The sequence below is a fragment of the Prionailurus bengalensis genome, chromosome A1 (genome assembly GCF_016509475.1).
Source record: "Prionailurus bengalensis isolate Pbe53 chromosome A1, Fcat_Pben_1.1_paternal_pri, whole genome shotgun sequence".
NCBI lineage: Eukaryota > Metazoa > Chordata > Mammalia > Carnivora > Felidae > Prionailurus > Prionailurus bengalensis.
Genome location: NC_057343.1, coordinates 5,753,715 through 5,770,411, shown reverse-complemented (window position 1 = coordinate 5,770,411; position 16,697 = coordinate 5,753,715). Strand labels below are relative to the sequence as shown.

General features: G+C 48.0%; 1 protein-coding gene across 1 annotated transcript; it reads left to right on the top strand.

The window, feature by feature from the left end:
• The first annotated feature begins 9,786 nt into the window (after positions 1-9,786).
• SHISA2 (shisa family member 2) lies at positions 9,787-16,166 on the top strand. Its single transcript, XM_043575493.1, has 2 exons — positions 9,787-10,235; positions 13,920-16,166. Exons 1-2 carry the CDS (start codon positions 9,902-9,904, stop codon positions 14,471-14,473), a joined length of 888 nt encoding a protein of 295 aa, XP_043431428.1. The 5' UTR covers positions 9,787-9,901; the 3' UTR covers positions 14,474-16,166.
• Positions 16,167-16,697: the final 531 nt, after the last annotated feature.

The following is a 16,697-nucleotide window of genomic DNA, read 5'->3' as shown; positions in this document are numbered from 1 at the left end:
CTCCTGTGGTTTTAGCACTCAATATCACGACCACTGCATTCAATCCAAATCCAGTTGGCAGGATTTCTCCAAGTGGAGTGAGAGATATGGCTTTTACTGCACTCTATAAATATGACCATTTATTGGCCCCAACATATTTATGTTCCCATTCATTCAGTGCTCACTTAAACTGTCGAATTTGCTTGACCCAGTCTATAAATGTAAATTACCTACATCTGAAACTCACCCCGGATGGCTTTTGAGTGTTGGAACCGTGTGACTTCTGCAGACCGGTCTAGGTCTCAAGGTAACCCCCAGGCAGCCCGTCACCTCCCACTCCCCCTTTCCTCCCGCTCCCAGATGCACTAAAATGCATATTATCCCAGAACCTTAAAATATTATCAGAAGGGGATACCAGATACATTAATAGAGGCAACATTCCTGTCTTGTTTTAAAATCTATTTCTTTAAGTTTATTTATATATTTTGAGAGAGAGAGAGAAGGAGAGAGAGAATCCCAAGCAGGCTCCACGCTATCAGCGCAGAGCCCAACCCAGGGCTCCTCCGGCTCATGAACGGTGAGATGGTGACCGGAGCCCAAATCAAGAGTCGGACACTTAATCGACCGAGCCACCCAAATGCCGCTTGTTTTAAAATATTTTACTTGCTTGAGGAAGTCAGGGAGTTTGATCGATGTCAAAAGAACAAATATGAACCTTGTTTGCTGTTTCCTTTATCGTAAGTCTAAGAATTTTACGCGGCATGGTCAGATTCAAGGAATACTAGCTCAAGACTTTGACTAGTCCTGGCTGTGTCCATTGGCACAGTTTTCCTGAGACACCCCTCCTCCTTCCAAGGCTACAGTTTATTGAACAGGTTCCTAAGGAAATAGGGGCAGTTTCTACTACCTCCTTCATCATCTGCATTGTAGCCTCTTCATCCACACTGGCTAGATAGAGAGTGCTCTTTAAAGATCACCTTCTCGGGGCGCCTGGGTGGCACAGTCGGTTAAGCGTCCGACTTCAGCCAGGTCACGATCTCGCGGTCGGGGAGTTCGAGCCCCGCGTAGGGCTCTGGGCTGATGGCTCAGAGCCTGGAGCCTGTTTCCGATTCTGTGTCTCCCTCTCTCTCTGCCCCTCCCCCGTTCATGCTCTGTCTCTCTCTGTCCCAAAAATAAATAAACGTTGAAAAAAAAATTAAAAAAAAAAAAAAAAAGATCACCTTCTCCCGTCCGTCTTCTCTGTACGGAAGGTTTAAGCGCCCTCCTGAAATAATCCTTCACACTGAAAGGATTTTGAAACTACCTCCTTCACCTTATTTTCTTTAGACAGAATATCCTCATCATCTTAGACCTTCCTGTGCTTTTCTACTTTCTCTTTTTCTAGTATTTTCTTCCGGGCTTCGTATCTCCAAAGTAAACTGACCTACTTCCAGAAATAAAATAACCGAAAATATGCGCACCTTATAAAAGCTAACCACCGTGCGCCAAAACGGAAATTGGTAACAAATTAAGAATGCCAGCGATTTGTGCATTTTTTCTAAGACATTTCGTCTCGTGTGTAACGTTAGAAACTGGTTCATTGAAAATAAAAGCTGGGAAAGGAATACTAACGATGCTTGTATTAAATTAATTGGATGACATTCTGCACAGGCTTTCTTTTTTTAACTCATTAGGACATTTTAAAAAAGTGGATGAATTTAAACCTTTTTTAGCTTATTAATAACACATTCATTAGAAGAGACACTATAATGATATTGAAGAATTTAGCACAATATTTGACACTCAATACCAGACGCTCAATAAATAGTAGTTATTAACTGATTGGGCTTTGGTCTTATAGCTATTCAAGTATATATATATATATATTTTTTTTTTCAAGTATATTTTCTAATATGAAAACATTAAAAGGGAAACAACACTTTCTTTCTAATTAAGAAATGAAAGCTAGTAAACTGGAGACTCTCCAGGCACCTGTTACATTACATAAGAACTTACAATATCCAGCAAGAAATGTTTGAGTTTTGTAAGGCTGTGAAATGGTCTGAAATACTTAACAAGTCTTAAGGTGTTATCAGGACCTTAACGTTTGTAGGATATGGAACTCATTACACATTTTTCTGCTCATTTGAATACTACACAATGCAGAACATTCTTTCTTGATTCTTCCAATGGAGACATTTTGAGGAAATGCAGATGTGAGCCACTACCCAAGGACTTTTAAACAAATAGGAAGTTTAATTCAATTGTTTCCTGAGAGATTGACTTCTTGCAAAAGCCAAAGAAAATCTCTTATGAATTCAAAAGGTACAAAAAGAAGGTCGAAGCCATAAAACGGGGGAGGGCTTGGTTTAGAAAAGTTAAAGTCTTTGGACAAGGATAATTACCGGGAGGCTGCGCTGTGAATTCCATCATTCCGTTTCTGCTAAAATAAGCAGCACAGTGGTCCTTTTATCTTTTTATGTTTTTACCAGGAGACCGGTGAAGCAGCTTTGATGAAGGAAATTCCTATTTACATCAAATCTAAACACCCAGGATAAATGGGCTTTTTTTTTCCTCCTATGACCCGGTCATAAAAACGATGATCTTAATAACGTGCAATCCCAAGGAACCTGTGATCCAAAGTGCCTCCTGAATTATTTTCATAAATAATAGGAAATTATATTCAAGGAATCTAGTTTCTTAGCCTGGACATGAAACGACAGAATTCCGGGCTACAGAACGAGATTAGACGTTTCTTCACCCTCTCTTGCTCTGCAGGGAGGAGCCGCACCGGACCCAGAGATTATTCTTAGTTGTGAGAATCCCCCCGCAGAGCGTCCCCTTCTCAAACTCGTTCTTCTGGTGACCCCGAGGCTGGCGCAGTTTCCTCCTGCCACCGCTGGCTCTCAGACGCAGAGGACAGAAGCGATGCCCCTCGCGTCTGCAGCAGGTGCTGGGGCCGTCACTGCCCCAACCAGACCTGGCACTGAGGCAACGTCAAGACCACCGACGGCGGCACAACGGAGCTACTCTTGCCACCCGTGAAGACTGCTGGCACCAACCCCGTGGGCGGCTTACGTGTCGATTTTCACGTGGTGACATCCAAGCACAGCTTGCCCCTTTCTTGCATCTTCTCTCCTTGCAAAATGTCTCTCACCTTAAGTCTCGAATAAAGGTCTGCGTAGGTGAGGCCACGCGAGTCTCTGGCTGGGAATTCTCTCCCTCTGAACTCACTGCGCCAGGATTTTCACCTGAGCACCACTTCTCTTTAGCCTAATCTTCCCAGATACTTCATATCCAAGTTTCTATACTCAGGACGCCTTTACTATTTAGGTAAGGTTTAAAATTCCTTACAATTAACGCTTCAGTTCAATATCGAGTATTTTTGTGCCTGGCACACACACGCTCAGTAAACGTTTGTTGACTGGGTAGACTGAGCCTACTCCACAGCCACCACGGTGGGAACTCAAAGGTGAGTACGATTTGACTTCTGCCTTCAAGGATTCACGGCCTAGAAAGGAAGACCAAAGGAACCATAATTCCAGTTACATCAGTAGGGACACAAATAAAGGGTTCTGGGGGTAAACTGAAACCGGATCTGTGTGATAATCCGCTTTGGCGAAGAGTCGGACTCTATCTTCCTACCATTTTGAATCAGCACGCATTTACTGTGTCTTATTCTAGAGGGACCTGCGGTTTTCTCACACTGTTTTTAGGGCGTATCCCTGTCACCTCAAGTCATTCCTCTCTGGTCCGTAGGTAGAGCTCGGACCCAAGCTGCCTTGCGTTTTCAGGAGGCCCTCGCGGTTGTCTTAGGGCATTCCTGGTGTTCTAGGCTGAAGGGACTGGGCAGAACACGGTACGCCAGTCTGCTCTCCTGCCTCAACAAAATAGCACAGACCGGGAGGCTGAAACGACAGAAAAGTATTTCTCACAGTTCTGGAGGCTGGAAGTTTGAGATCGAGCGCTGGCGAGATTGTTTTTGACCCAAGGCCTCTCTCCTCGGCTTGCAGATGGCCGCCTTCTTGCCGTGTCTTCACACAGTCATGCCTCTGTGCACACCCATCCCTGGGGTCTCTTCCTTTTTTCATAAGGACACCAGTACCAGTCCTATTGGATTAGGGCCCATTCTCCTGTGACCTTTTATCATCTCCCTAAAGGCCCTGTCTCTTATCATCAGGTCCTAGGCCCTATTATCAGGGCCTAAAGGCCCCGTCTCTAAAGACAGTCACACTGGGGATGAGGGCTTCAGCCTATGAACGTGGATGGGGATATAAGTTAGTCTCTAACAAAGGATCTGCAACATTAACCTAGGGGCTCAGAATTCTACTCAGAAGTACCCGGCTGTGTCACAGGACTCCTTAACTGATTATCTTTCAGCACTATTCATTTCTAAGAGAACAGAGACTTAAAACTGGTGAACCTGCTTCAGAGCCTTCATGTGACGTCATGGGCAGATAGCTAGTTTCGTGGGCACAGGCTTTTTCTTTCAGTTCTGGATTCTTACTGTGGTAAAATACACATAACGTAACTTTTACCATTAGTGACGTTGAGCGCACTCACGATGTTGCGCAACTATCGCTCACATCTAGTTCTGGAACATTTTCACCCTTACAGGAAACCCCATACCCATTAAGCCAGTCACTCTCCTTCTTCCCTCCCCCGTAGCCCCTGGCAACCACTCATCTTCTTTCTGTGTCTCTGGATTTGCCTCTTCTGGACATTTCCTATAAATGGAGTCATGCAATATGTACCTTTTCTGTCTGGCTTCTTTCACTTAGCATAATACTTTCAAGATTCATTCATGTTGTAGCACGGATCAGTTCTTTCTACCTTTTGTGACTTAATAATATTCCAATCACATGGATATACCACAAGCTGTTTACCTGTTCACCAGTTGATGGACGTTGGCTTGTTTCCACTTGTTGGCTATTACGAATATTGCTGCCATGAGCATTTATGTACAAATACATACAGGGACATATGCTTTCACTTCTTTTGGATATATATACATAGGAATGGAATTGCAGGGTCACATGGTAACTCTATGTCTAACTTTTTGAGTAACTGTCAAACTGCCTTGCACTGTGGTTGCACCATTTTATATTCCTACTAGTAGGATGCAAAGGTTCCCATTTCTCTACATTCTCTCTAATCCTTGTTATTTCCTGATTATTATTATTTTTATTATTGCCATCCTAGCGGGTACGACATGGTATCTCACTGTGATTTTGATGTGCATGTCCCTAATGACTAATGATATTGAGTATCTCTTCGTGCGTTTGTTGGTTGTGGGAGAAAACGTCTGTTCAAGCCCTTTGCCTGATTTTGAACTGGGCCACTTGGCTGTTGTTGATTTGAATATGTACACTCTGGATACTAGGCTCTTATCAGTTACATGATTTGCAGATATTTGCTGTAGGCTTTGGATGCCAGGTTGATTTTGTTTAGGCCACCCTTTCAGATATTCCAGCATTGTTGGAAGAAGTCCTGGATGGCTTGTAACTCTGTATTTCCAAAAAGAAAAGATATCAGTAGTAAATACCAAAATCAACGGAAAAATGGTTCATTAAAACCCTGGAGTTAGGGGTGAGGATGGGGGAAGGAGAGAAGCATGTCAAATGTTTAAAGTCAATGACAGATGAGGAAAAAAAAAAGAATTTAAAATATGGAAATTACTTTTCTGAGAGTCAGTATATCAATTACAAGGAAAAAGAGGAGGATGAAAGATGAGAAATTTAAAAGCAACAAGAGAGATGTTTGTTTTCAAAACCTTAAGACCATTTTTATTTTCAGATGAGGTTAGGTAACCACAAGGCAAAATTAAAAGCAACATAAATTAGCATATTTGTTTGGGTTTGAGGTCTCATTTGTTCACACAAACACTTTCAACTTAAAAGAACTTCTGGTCAACCAAATGTGAATTTTCAATACTACTCCTATTTATAAAAGAGGAGGGAAAAAAAAATGAATGAACCCAGTGAAAGCCATTCTTCCTAAACAGACTGCTGACTGGTGTACAGATGGCAAGAAAATTCTGCTCTTGCTGAAACTTGCAGAAAAACTCTGCAGATTTTGCAGCGTTTAGAACTGCTAGCCAAATGAAATATGATTACCTCCATACGATTTGTATCAACTCCAGTTAGCAGAGGTATAAGTAATCATTTCTTTAGTTATATGACTTTCTACTTGTACTTACTGACATACTGAAGATATGTCAGAAATCTGTATTTGAATCAACTGCATTTTATTCATATACACAGGCACAGACCGAAAGACAAAATTATCTGAAAATATACTTCCCCAGCAAGTGTCTATAGAATTAAGCTTTTTGAAAGAGAAGAGGGCACTCTTTCATATGTGTTTAAATATACTTTGGCAGACTGCCTGACATTTAGTTTTGATTATAATAAATTACTATTACTACTACCTATATGTTATGATTTCTAGCCATGGTTTCTCAGAAGAGAGTAGTAAAATTCGTGTAGGCTGTCTGTTAAGGACAGTGAGGGAATTTCTTTTTATTTCTCATGGAAGGGAACAAGGCCAACTTAACATCCCCCAGTAGCACCTCCCATAGAGAAGCTCAAAAAGTATTTGACAACTCATCTTATAAAATTTCAATACGACATACTAGAGACGCAAAGAAAAACTAGAAACAAGCCAGAGGAATGAACAGAACGTTTTAAGGATGTGAGCCTTGAAGTCAATCAACCACCACATAAAGTAACTATGAAATGGGCCTCTCCTTAATTTTCAAAGAATAAAGGAACACAACAATAGAAAAGACAACGCATTTGTTCAAAGCTCTGCATTTCTAGGTTTGCCGGTGACTAAATTGTGAACTGTTTGAGAAAAACGTATTGCGTTGAAACTGTGGCCCTACCCTGTCACCAAATCAATCGCAATGTGGAAATGGGCAACGTCGCTCTCGTCATAAATAAACTCTGACAAGTTCTCAGAATTTTTGGAGGATTAATGGATAGTGGAAGAAGGGTGTGGGATAGGGACTGTCTGGAGAAATGTACAGTTCTTTTGTATTCATTTTTTCCAAAGGGGGAATAAAAAGGTAAAGTATTAACCCTCTGAACACCCCCCAAATCAGTTTATGGTCCCATCGGAAAACAATGATACCTAAGCACCCGGTGATTGGTATAGAGCTCACAGTTAGTCCCGGAGCCCTCTGCAGGAGGCACTGTGGGGACGAGCAGTGTGCTGGGCAGGCTTTGTAGTTGGGCCAGAACTTGGGCTGGATTTTTTTGACCTTCCCTCCTTCCTGACCTTCAGGTTATGTGCTTAACCTGTACACCACCAGTCATAGCTTTTATCATATTATCTTTGCCTATTCAACTCTTTGTCTCTTTGTCCAATTTGTTTTACCCCAGAGACTTTGAGCTCTGTTTGAAGGAAACGTCCATGATGTCTGGCTTCCTGACGCATCCCCAGTACCCAACACAGAGGACCATACACTTACCGGAAGACTTTAGCGTGATTTTGTTGAATGAATAATTTCACGTTGAAATTTTGTTAACATATTAGGTTAAAAAGAGTTGGTGGCTGGTGCATTTAAAATACATAATTTTAGGGGTGCCTGGGTGGCTCGGTTGATGAAACGACAGGGTCTCGGTTTTGGCTCAGGTCATGATCTCACTGGGTTGGTGAGTTCGAGCCCCTTGTGGGGGGCTCTGCTGACAGCGAGGGGCCTGTTTGGGATTCTGTCTCAAAATAAATAAACTTAAAAAATACATAATTTTATGAAGCTAAAAATAACTCCCCCAAAACAATGGATTTTTAAGCGCAATGCTTGGAGAGAGGCTTAGTGAAAAGAATGAGGTGTTCTTTGGGATGGGGGGGGCGGGGGAGAAGAGGGTAGGTATTTTCCTTTCATTTGATTTTGTTGGGGAGAGTGGAAGGATGTCAACCATGTCTGAATCTGTGCCTTTAGCAGGCATTCACAAGTGCCCCATGATTGTTTGAACAGCAGTGTCTTTGCCGTGAATGAAATTGCCTTGTGTTCTACAGTCGCCTACTTGAAAGGGACCTTAGTGGTTATCGTATCCCATGGTCCACTTTAAAGACGAAGAAACTGAGGCCAAGAAAATGCAGTCATTCTTTACTGGTAGGGCTGGGCCTAGATACCAGGTCCGCCGACTTGCAGACCGTGTCGGAAGGGTCACTAGTTCTTTTAAAAATAATCACTGCTGCTTTAATAGCATCAGCACCTGTTGTTTTAGCTTCCGCAAGGGAGAAGCTATTAATTTCTCCTTCATCAAAGCCGCATTTCTGGTCTGTCTGAACCTTGTTTTCCTCTTCACTGCAGCTGTCTGCACCCGTAAGGCCAAATGTTGAACAGAGGCACCTTTCTGCTTAAATCCAGTAAATCGCCACGCCCAAATATGGAAAGAAAAAATTCGACACAGATCATCTAGACACTGGCCAAATTTATAATGCTTTCACCGAAGTCTCTTCATTCCACCTGGTGGAGGCCTGGAGCCCACCAGGCGCAGCCCCAGGCATGCGAACGCTTTCACACACACGTCCACGCTTGTGGCCCGTGACCAGCCGTGGCCAGGACGCGAGCTGCTGGAAGCTGAGACGGACACTTAATCTGAGCGGCAACTTCACCCTCTGTAAAATGGGAAGTGATTATAATCCTTCGCGAGGGAAGTCTTGAGAATCGGATGGAAGGACGAGGATCTTCAATAAGCAAGTGCAGTTTGCTTTTATTACGGTTACTGCTGTTCCTGCGTTAGCAAGGCCCAGTTTGTTTGAGCTGCGTTCCTTCCCGCGCGGCCCGCCGCCCCACCGGCGTCGGAAGGTGAAGGGCTCCGGGCGTCTCGGGGCGTACCCGGGAGGAGGGAAGCCCGCGCTAGCGCGCATGCGCGCCCGGGGAGCCGCCGGCCCCTAATAAGAACGCCGTGCAGCGCCGCGGCGAGCCCAGTCGGAGCTGGCTTGGTGCCGGGCGCCGGGAGCGTGCGGGCGGCTGCCGCCCTCGGCTTCTTCCGTAGCCCGGAGGACCGAAACTTCCGTGGGAGGCTCCCATCGGTGCGCGCCCCTCCCGAGGGAAGCGGCGCCCAGCGGGAGAGGGAGAGCTGGACGGAGGCTGCCGGGCGCCCGTGGGAGCGAGCTGCAGCGGGAGAGGCGGAGCGGGGGAGCCGGGGGCGAGCCGCCCGCCTGGACCCGCGCCCAGCAGCAGCCGCGGCCGCCGCCGCCAGCCAGGCAGGCTCCCGGGACCGCGGCGGGGGCGCGCCGGACCGTCGCCCACGTCCTGGACGCCGGCGTGCGCCGGGAGGATCGGCCGTCCGCCCCGCGGAGGGCAGCGCTGCCCGGGCGGCGCGGCCGGAGCCATGCGGACCGAGTTCGGGGCTGGGGAGCCTGAGCGCGGCCGGCCGCTGCACTTGCTGCCCGGAGCCCTGCGCGCGCTGCCACCTTTCTGGGCCCCTTCTCGCCGCCCGAGAGGGCAGTAAAGGAGCGGAGCCGCTTCCCGACTTGCGCGCGGGACCACGAGGCCGAACCTCCGCGGCAACGACCTGGCTTCAGGTCGGCGGCGGGAGTGAGCGTCCCCTCGGGGATGCGTGCGGAGGCTCCCGTCGCGGGTGAAGCCTCCGGGGGCTGCGGGCCGGCGGCTCCGGGGCCCCTCTGACTCTGCGCCCAGAGCGTTCCATCAGCGAGGGCTCGCTCTCAAGGCAGCGCGCCCGGGGACCGGCGAGCGGCCTCCCGCCCCGGCCGAGGGAGGGATGGCTTAGGACCCCTGCCCCAGCAGCCCGGCGTCGTCGGCGCCTGGACGTCGCGGCAGAGGACGAGAGGCCCGCTCGGGGAGCGCCGCGGCAGGCGTCCCAGTCCCGGCCGCCGCAGCACCGGGAGCCTGGTCGTCGGGGCCGCGACTTCCCGGAGACAGCTCTGCGCCGTCTGGAGCCTCGCCGCCCGCGCGCAGGGTGGTGCCATGTGGGGCGGACGCCGCTCGCCCGCCGCTTCCCCTCGGAACGCCGCTTCGCTCCTGCAGCTGCTGCTGGCCGCGCTCCTGGCGGCGGGGGCGCGGGCCAGCGGCGAGTACTGCCACGGCTGGCTGGACGCGCAGGGCGTCTGGCGCATCGGCTTCCAGTGCCCCGAGCGCTTCGACGGCGGCGACGCCACCATCTGCTGCGGCAGCTGTGCGCTGCGCTACTGCTGCTCCAGCGCCGAGGCGCGCCTGGACCAGGGCGGCTGCGACAACGACCGCCAGCAGGGCGCCGGCGAGCCTGGCCGGGCGGACAAAGACGGCCCAGACGGCTCGGCAGGTAGGGCGGGCGGGTCGGAGCGCGAGAGGGGAGGAAGGTTGGCTTTGCCCGCGCGGCACGGGCCCGGGAGCCCGGAGACCCGAGAGGAGTTAGGGGCGATGGAATTTCAGAAAAGGGCTTGGACCAGGAGGGGGCGGGGGGCGGGGGGGGGGGTCTGCATCCTGGAGCAGCTCTTAACTTGTGCTAAGCTTCACTGCCCTGAGCCTCAGTTTCCCTATCTGCCCCCTAAAGAACAGCTTGGCTTGGATTTTCAGAAGCAAACCACAAACATAAGGCAGCGTGGGGCGCAGACGGCCACGCATTCTTCCTGGCCGGGGACCTCTGAAACCCTCCCCCATGCCCCCTGTCTCCATAGGTCTAACTTCTAGTAAGAGTGAGTGTCTTGGTGGGACCCCGGGAAACGGTGAGGGCGCGACCGCAGCGAGAGGTTTGGCGAGGGCCCTTCGTCCGTAGAGGCTCCGCAGAAGGCAGGCAGCTCCTCAGGGCTTTCCTGTGGGTGATGCACTTTAACAGACCGGGGAATTCTAATCCTCTGGAACACTTGGCTGCACGGCCCGGGCCTCTCTGGTTTCTGGACAGTTCTCTTTACCACGTCAGACTTAGTAGCTGTGATATTAAAACCGTGCCCAAGCTTGCTCTTCGTGGCTTTGTTTTTTTCAAATGAATAGTTTTTTTTCAAGTTGCCGAAGAGAGAGCACACATCCACAAACGAATTTGATGAGTTCCACTTCCTCCATTCTTCAGAAACCTTCCAGACCACCTCCCTTGAGGGTCTCCGCCCACGAACCGGAGGGAGGATTTAGCACCAGGGTAGAGGTGGAGGTCAGATGGCAAACACAGAATGGACGTCTCCTCCCTTTTCTGCAGTTGGTTATGTTGAGGACTTTTTAGCAGCGCCCTGAGCCGGGGTTTAAGCTACCTGAGCTTTGTTTGGCACTGAGTGGCACCTGTGTTTCCAGAACCGTCTCCTGGGCCTGGTAAGAGGCAGCTCTCTTCAGTGCTGTTCCCTTTGCAGTCAAGCGTTTTATTAGCAAGCTACTCCTCTTGTCCCGCTGCCTTGAATCTGAAGAGCGGAGAACGGAGGGTAGTTCGAGAAAAGGTGCCATCTTAAAGCTCCAGCTCACTGTTGCAGGGCGTGTGACTGGGGAAGAAACCCTTGAGAAACGAGCCAAAGACGGAACTGCTGCCTTGATGTATCTGCTAAGTTGGGCTCATGAGTGATCTCTAAAAAGTTGGGTTGAGGGGCGCCCGGGGGGCTCAGTCGGTTAAGCATCCGACTTCGTCCCAGGTCATGATCTCACACTTTCTGGGTTCCAGCCCCGCATCGGGCTCTGTGCTGACAGCTCAGAGCCTGGAGCCTGCTTTGGATTCCGTGTCTCCCTCTGTCTCTGCCCCAGCTTGCGCTCTGTCTCTCTCTCTCTCAAAAATAAGCAAACATTAAAAAAAAAGTTTAGAAAAAAAAGTTGGGTTGACTTTGGACAGACCAGAAGGCGGCTAGCTTCTTGTGAGGTGGACGCCTCCTTCACTCTTTTAAATCCTTTTTCCTAAACATTCTGTTCCCCTGACTTCTCTTCTGCAGTCAAAACGGTCAACATGCCTAATCAGGCTATGCCCAGGGTTTATGGGAGCACTGCGTTCTTTACCTCTGTGTGGTTATTTACACCCCCATGAAAAATCCTGGAAGGAAAACAATTCTTTCTCCCCAAAACTCATTCTGTGGACTTACACTGAACTCAGCTAGTTTCTGCTGTGATGTCTGGAGTATTTTTTTTTTTTTCTGCTTTTATTTGTTTACATCCCAATAACCCATTTAGGGCTGGTACCCTAATTTAGAGAATGAGATAATTCTAACGTGCATACGGAAAAGCCCAGCGTCCACTGCTCTGGTCCTTCATAGCTGGGCTGAAGAGATCATGCTGTTAGAACAGCACCCTCATCTGAAAACCCTCTGCGCTGCAAACTCTGTAGCAAGTGTTTCTACCTGCTGCCGGGGCGCGACATTAATACAGTGTTCAGCACTGAAGGTTTAGGAAGTCTTCAGAGGTCAGCCTTTGGGACCTACCTATAGAGTATGTTTTACTTAACAAGGCATTATTCCTCCAGGACTCCGTGTGGCAGTGTCTTCTAATAACACTGACTTGAGGAGTCTCAGAGCTGGGCTTCTTCCCAAGTGCTGCCCTGCACCCCTGTGCTCTAGGCTTTGCCGAGACCAGCGAGCCCTAGTCCCTGTCCTTATGTAGTTTCCAATCGAAAAGCCAAGGCGACAGGCAGGAGCCCATCAGAAAACAGATTCTCGGTGACACGGGGTAGAATCCCAAAGTGGCTCTGAAGCACCGTGCAGCCTCCTGTCTCCCGATTCTCCGTGCCTGGCAGCCTGCGTCTAGCTTCTGAGAGTCCTGGAGTGCCATCCCCAGAGCTTCCAAAAGATTGTTCTCAGTACAACAGTGTAAAAATGGAACTCGCTGCCAACTTGAGGAAGGCTTTTTATTTTCCGCTTGTACGTTATTTTTCAGAAGAAACCTTCCTCGTTAAATACGACGCACGCTGCTCCACGGTCTGCAGGCTTTCCCTGGAGTTCTTCATACAGAACCCAGTGTTGTTAACTGCGGGTGTAACTGCCCTACTCCAGCCACCCTGGCCCTGCCTGGGTCCCTTCTTGATCATGGGGGCTGCCCTTCTCCCTGGAACAGATGTCCTGTTGCTCCCAACATTTGTTCTGTTCGGTACCTTGTTTCATGCTGACCTGCACGTGGCTGGAATAGCTTCCCTTTATTGCGAGTCACGTCACCTTTCCACCATCCACTGCCCACGGGGGGGGGGGGGGTGGCCACGGCCCAAGGACCAGCCCTCAGCGAGGCAAGTGTGTGTGGTGGTTTTTTGTATTTTGTTTTTCGTTCTTTTTTTACCCTTCTTTGATGACCCCTGTGCCTTGTGTTACAGATTTGGAAACGGCTGTGGCTAGACCCAAGTTTTTGATTTACTTGCCTGTGAAAAAAATAACAGCTCAAGAATGGCAAGAGAAGTCTGCAAAGAACATAGCTTCCGGGGTGTGTGTGGGGGGGGGGGAACCACTCAAATAATTTATTTCTTTTTTAAAAATATTAAAAAACTTTTTTTTTTAATGTTTATTTTTGAGAGAGAGAGAGACAGAGTGCGAGCAGGGGAGGGGCAGAGTGAGAGAGTGGGAGACCCTCCGAGCCATCAGCACAGAGCCCGACGCAGGGCTCGAACTCACAAACCCTACAGGATCATGACCTGAGCTGAAGTCAGACACTCAACTGACTGAGCCACCCCCAGAAATTTAATTCATTTCTATGCAGATCCGACAAGTATCTGTTAGGGCAGACTTGAGTTCAGGCAGTTCAGTTACTGTAGGAATTTTAGAAGTCTCAAAACATTCAATTCATATTTTTGCTAAATTGGACATTCGTCTCAGTGTTGCAGTTGGTGAGCCTCAGCTGTGAACGTTAACAGTTTTGCTTTGGGGGCCGGTCCGCCTACAGGGCCCTACCGCCCTCCCTGCGTACTTGATGAGGGGCCAGGCATCCTGTGGGCCGCTAGAAAGTAGAGACTGGCCCAGCCTGGGTCCTTCGGTTCCGGGTATGGGCGTGGCACACTTACTCCAAGCGCTGATCTTTTACTGCGTTCTTACAGTAAACGATGATCCGTTTTTTTATCCTTCAGTCCCCATCTACGTACCGTTCCTCATCGTTGGGTCCGTCTTCGTCGCCTTCATCATCTTGGGGTCACTGGTGGCAGCGTGTTGCTGCAGGTGTCTCCGGCCAAAGCAGGAGCCCCAGCAGAGCCGCGCCCCCGGAGGGAGCCGCCTGATGGAGACCATCCCCATGATCCCCAGTGCCAGCACCTCGCGAGGGTCGTCCTCCCGCCAGTCCAGCACGGCTGCCAGCTCCAGCTCCAGTGCCAACTCGGGGGCCCGGGCGCCCCCAACGAGGTCACAGACCAACTGTTGCTTGCCCGAGGGGACCATGAACAACGTGTATGTCAACATGCCCACAAATTTCTCCGTGCTGAACTGTCAGCAGGCCACCCAGATCGTGCCCCATCAAGGGCAGTTCCTGCACCCCCCCTATGTGGGGTACGCGGTGCAGCACGACTCGGGGCCTATGACTCCTGTGCCCCCCTTCCTGGACAGCCTGCAGACGGGCTACCGGAAGATCCAAGCCCCCTTCCCCCACACCAACAGCGAGCAGAAGATGTACCCAGCTGTGACCGTGTAGCTCGGGGTGCCCGCCGGGTTCCTGCACGGGTCAGGAGCCACAGGGAAGCCGGGGATGCGGGAAGAATTCTCTAAGTGGAAGTCCGCCCGTGTGGCTGGTGTGGACGGCTCGATTCTCTTGGATGGCTTCGTTTGCCCCCAGCCCTATGAAAACGTCTCTTTCCACGTTAGCCTTTCTGGATGTGGTTTCGTCCTGGTGCGTGATTGATTTATGACGGGGGGAAAAAAAGCATCATCTGGAGATGCCCGTGTTGTTGCCCGTGGTTGTGTGACAGACACTTGAGGCCGTAAAGGCCCTTGAGGTACGACTGCCGGAAGGATTTTGTGAACGGACAGCCTGAGGGTTTCTATTGTATCCTTGCGATTATTTCTTTTTTGTTTCTTACTGTCCAAGATCGGAATACCTGTTCCCTCCCTTTTACCTGGGTAAGAGTTTTATAAGCATCCAAGGTTCAGGGGAAGATGTAAAGACAGAATTATTATAAAAGGAGATCCAGTTCGAACTCCCTGAGCTGGGTCCTTGATCTCAGTGTTTCACAGGCACATCTTAATTTCATTGTAAAAAGATAGATATATTTTGTCTATTTTTGTGCTTTTTTTTTTTTTTTGGTCTATTTTGTGCTTTTTTACCTTGTGTAGAGATCTTATTACAAAGTGATTTTCTACATTAAAAAGAGACTGAAAGAAATTGTATAGTTACTTAACTAATGAGATTTCAGAACTCTGGGACTATTTCAATCTTTTAAGTAGCGGGTGGTGTAGTAATACAACCGTTCATCTCATTCCTGATCGTATCATCTAATTTTCTGACTTTATAGTGACATCTGAGAAGACGTAATTAGATGTGTTTACATTGAAATCATAAGTTACCACCTGCTACTTCTCCAAGTGAGTTGGAATTTTACTGTGTGGTATGGCTTGGCATTTTGTTCTATTCGGTTTTCGGATCCCCATGTCTATATGGTACCGGGTGCGGGTAATTACTGTTATAAATGAAGATCAGCATTTCTGCCTAGATCTGATAAAACATTTTCTTGTTTTCCTATAAAAATTCAAAGAAATGCTTTACAACGATACTTAGTATAACTTCTCAGCCATAATCTGAGACTTGGGATGAAATTTAAACCACAAATACAACATACTTTGCAAATCATGAGGCTTTTCATAACTCTTGTTATCAGAATGGCTTATTTTTCAGGCGGGGGTGGGGGGGGACTACTGAGTCAAGAGAAAAGCTTTTCAAAGAGATCTTGCCTTTCTTCCCTCACAGTTAGTTTTTGTTTTCCTCTCTCTTGTAGTCCTCAACAAGCACTGTATTCATTACTAATGTTCTGAGTTATGAAATTCAAGTGAATCTGTACTGTTTGCTTAAAAGAAGTAAGTTTAAGTAGGTGCAATTGTATTTCCATCTGCTGGCACAACCAAGATTTGCAATTAAACAAACCATTTGTAAGGTATGGTCTTTCACACATTTATATTTATATCGATAGTTTATATATCCAATTATCCATCCATTTTCTGTCTACCCTATTTTTTGCTCAGCTCTCTGTTCTCTCTCGCTCTCTCTCTCTCTCTCATGACTGAATGATATAAAACCATTGTTGGCAATCGGTATCCACGAAGATGCTCAAAATTTTTTAATAACAAAGGCAGGGGAATCCTTTCACTTACGAATAAATATTTTATGGTATGAATTCCAAGGGAGTTGGGTTTTTTTTTTTTCATTTTTGTTTTACTTGGTAACCCTTCGGATGGTCTTTTAAACTTGTTAATGTGATAAAACTGCTAAAAATTATAAAGAATTGCTTGCTAGAACCAAGAGCGTACCTTTAAAAGTAATGTCTTGGAAGTTTCTATGTACGTTCTGTGAGTATTGACACAAAAGAGAGTCTTTGGGATTACAATATTATCAGGTTCACGTATGTTCCACACACTGTCTTTGATGGAGGATTCTGGGTTATCTAAGAAGTAAACTTCCTAGAAGCTTGGAGGTGAAAAGGACCTCAGAGATCACTCAGCCTAGGGATTGGCAAACTTTTTTTTTTTTTCCGGGAAAGAGCCAGAGAGTAAATACTTTAGGCTTTGCACACCAGATGGTCTGTACCAACTATTCAACTCTATCTGCCACTATCACACAACAGCAGAGGGGTATGGCCGTGTTCCAAAAAACCTCACTGATGGACACCGACATTTGAATTTCATACAATTTTCACATGTCACAAAAT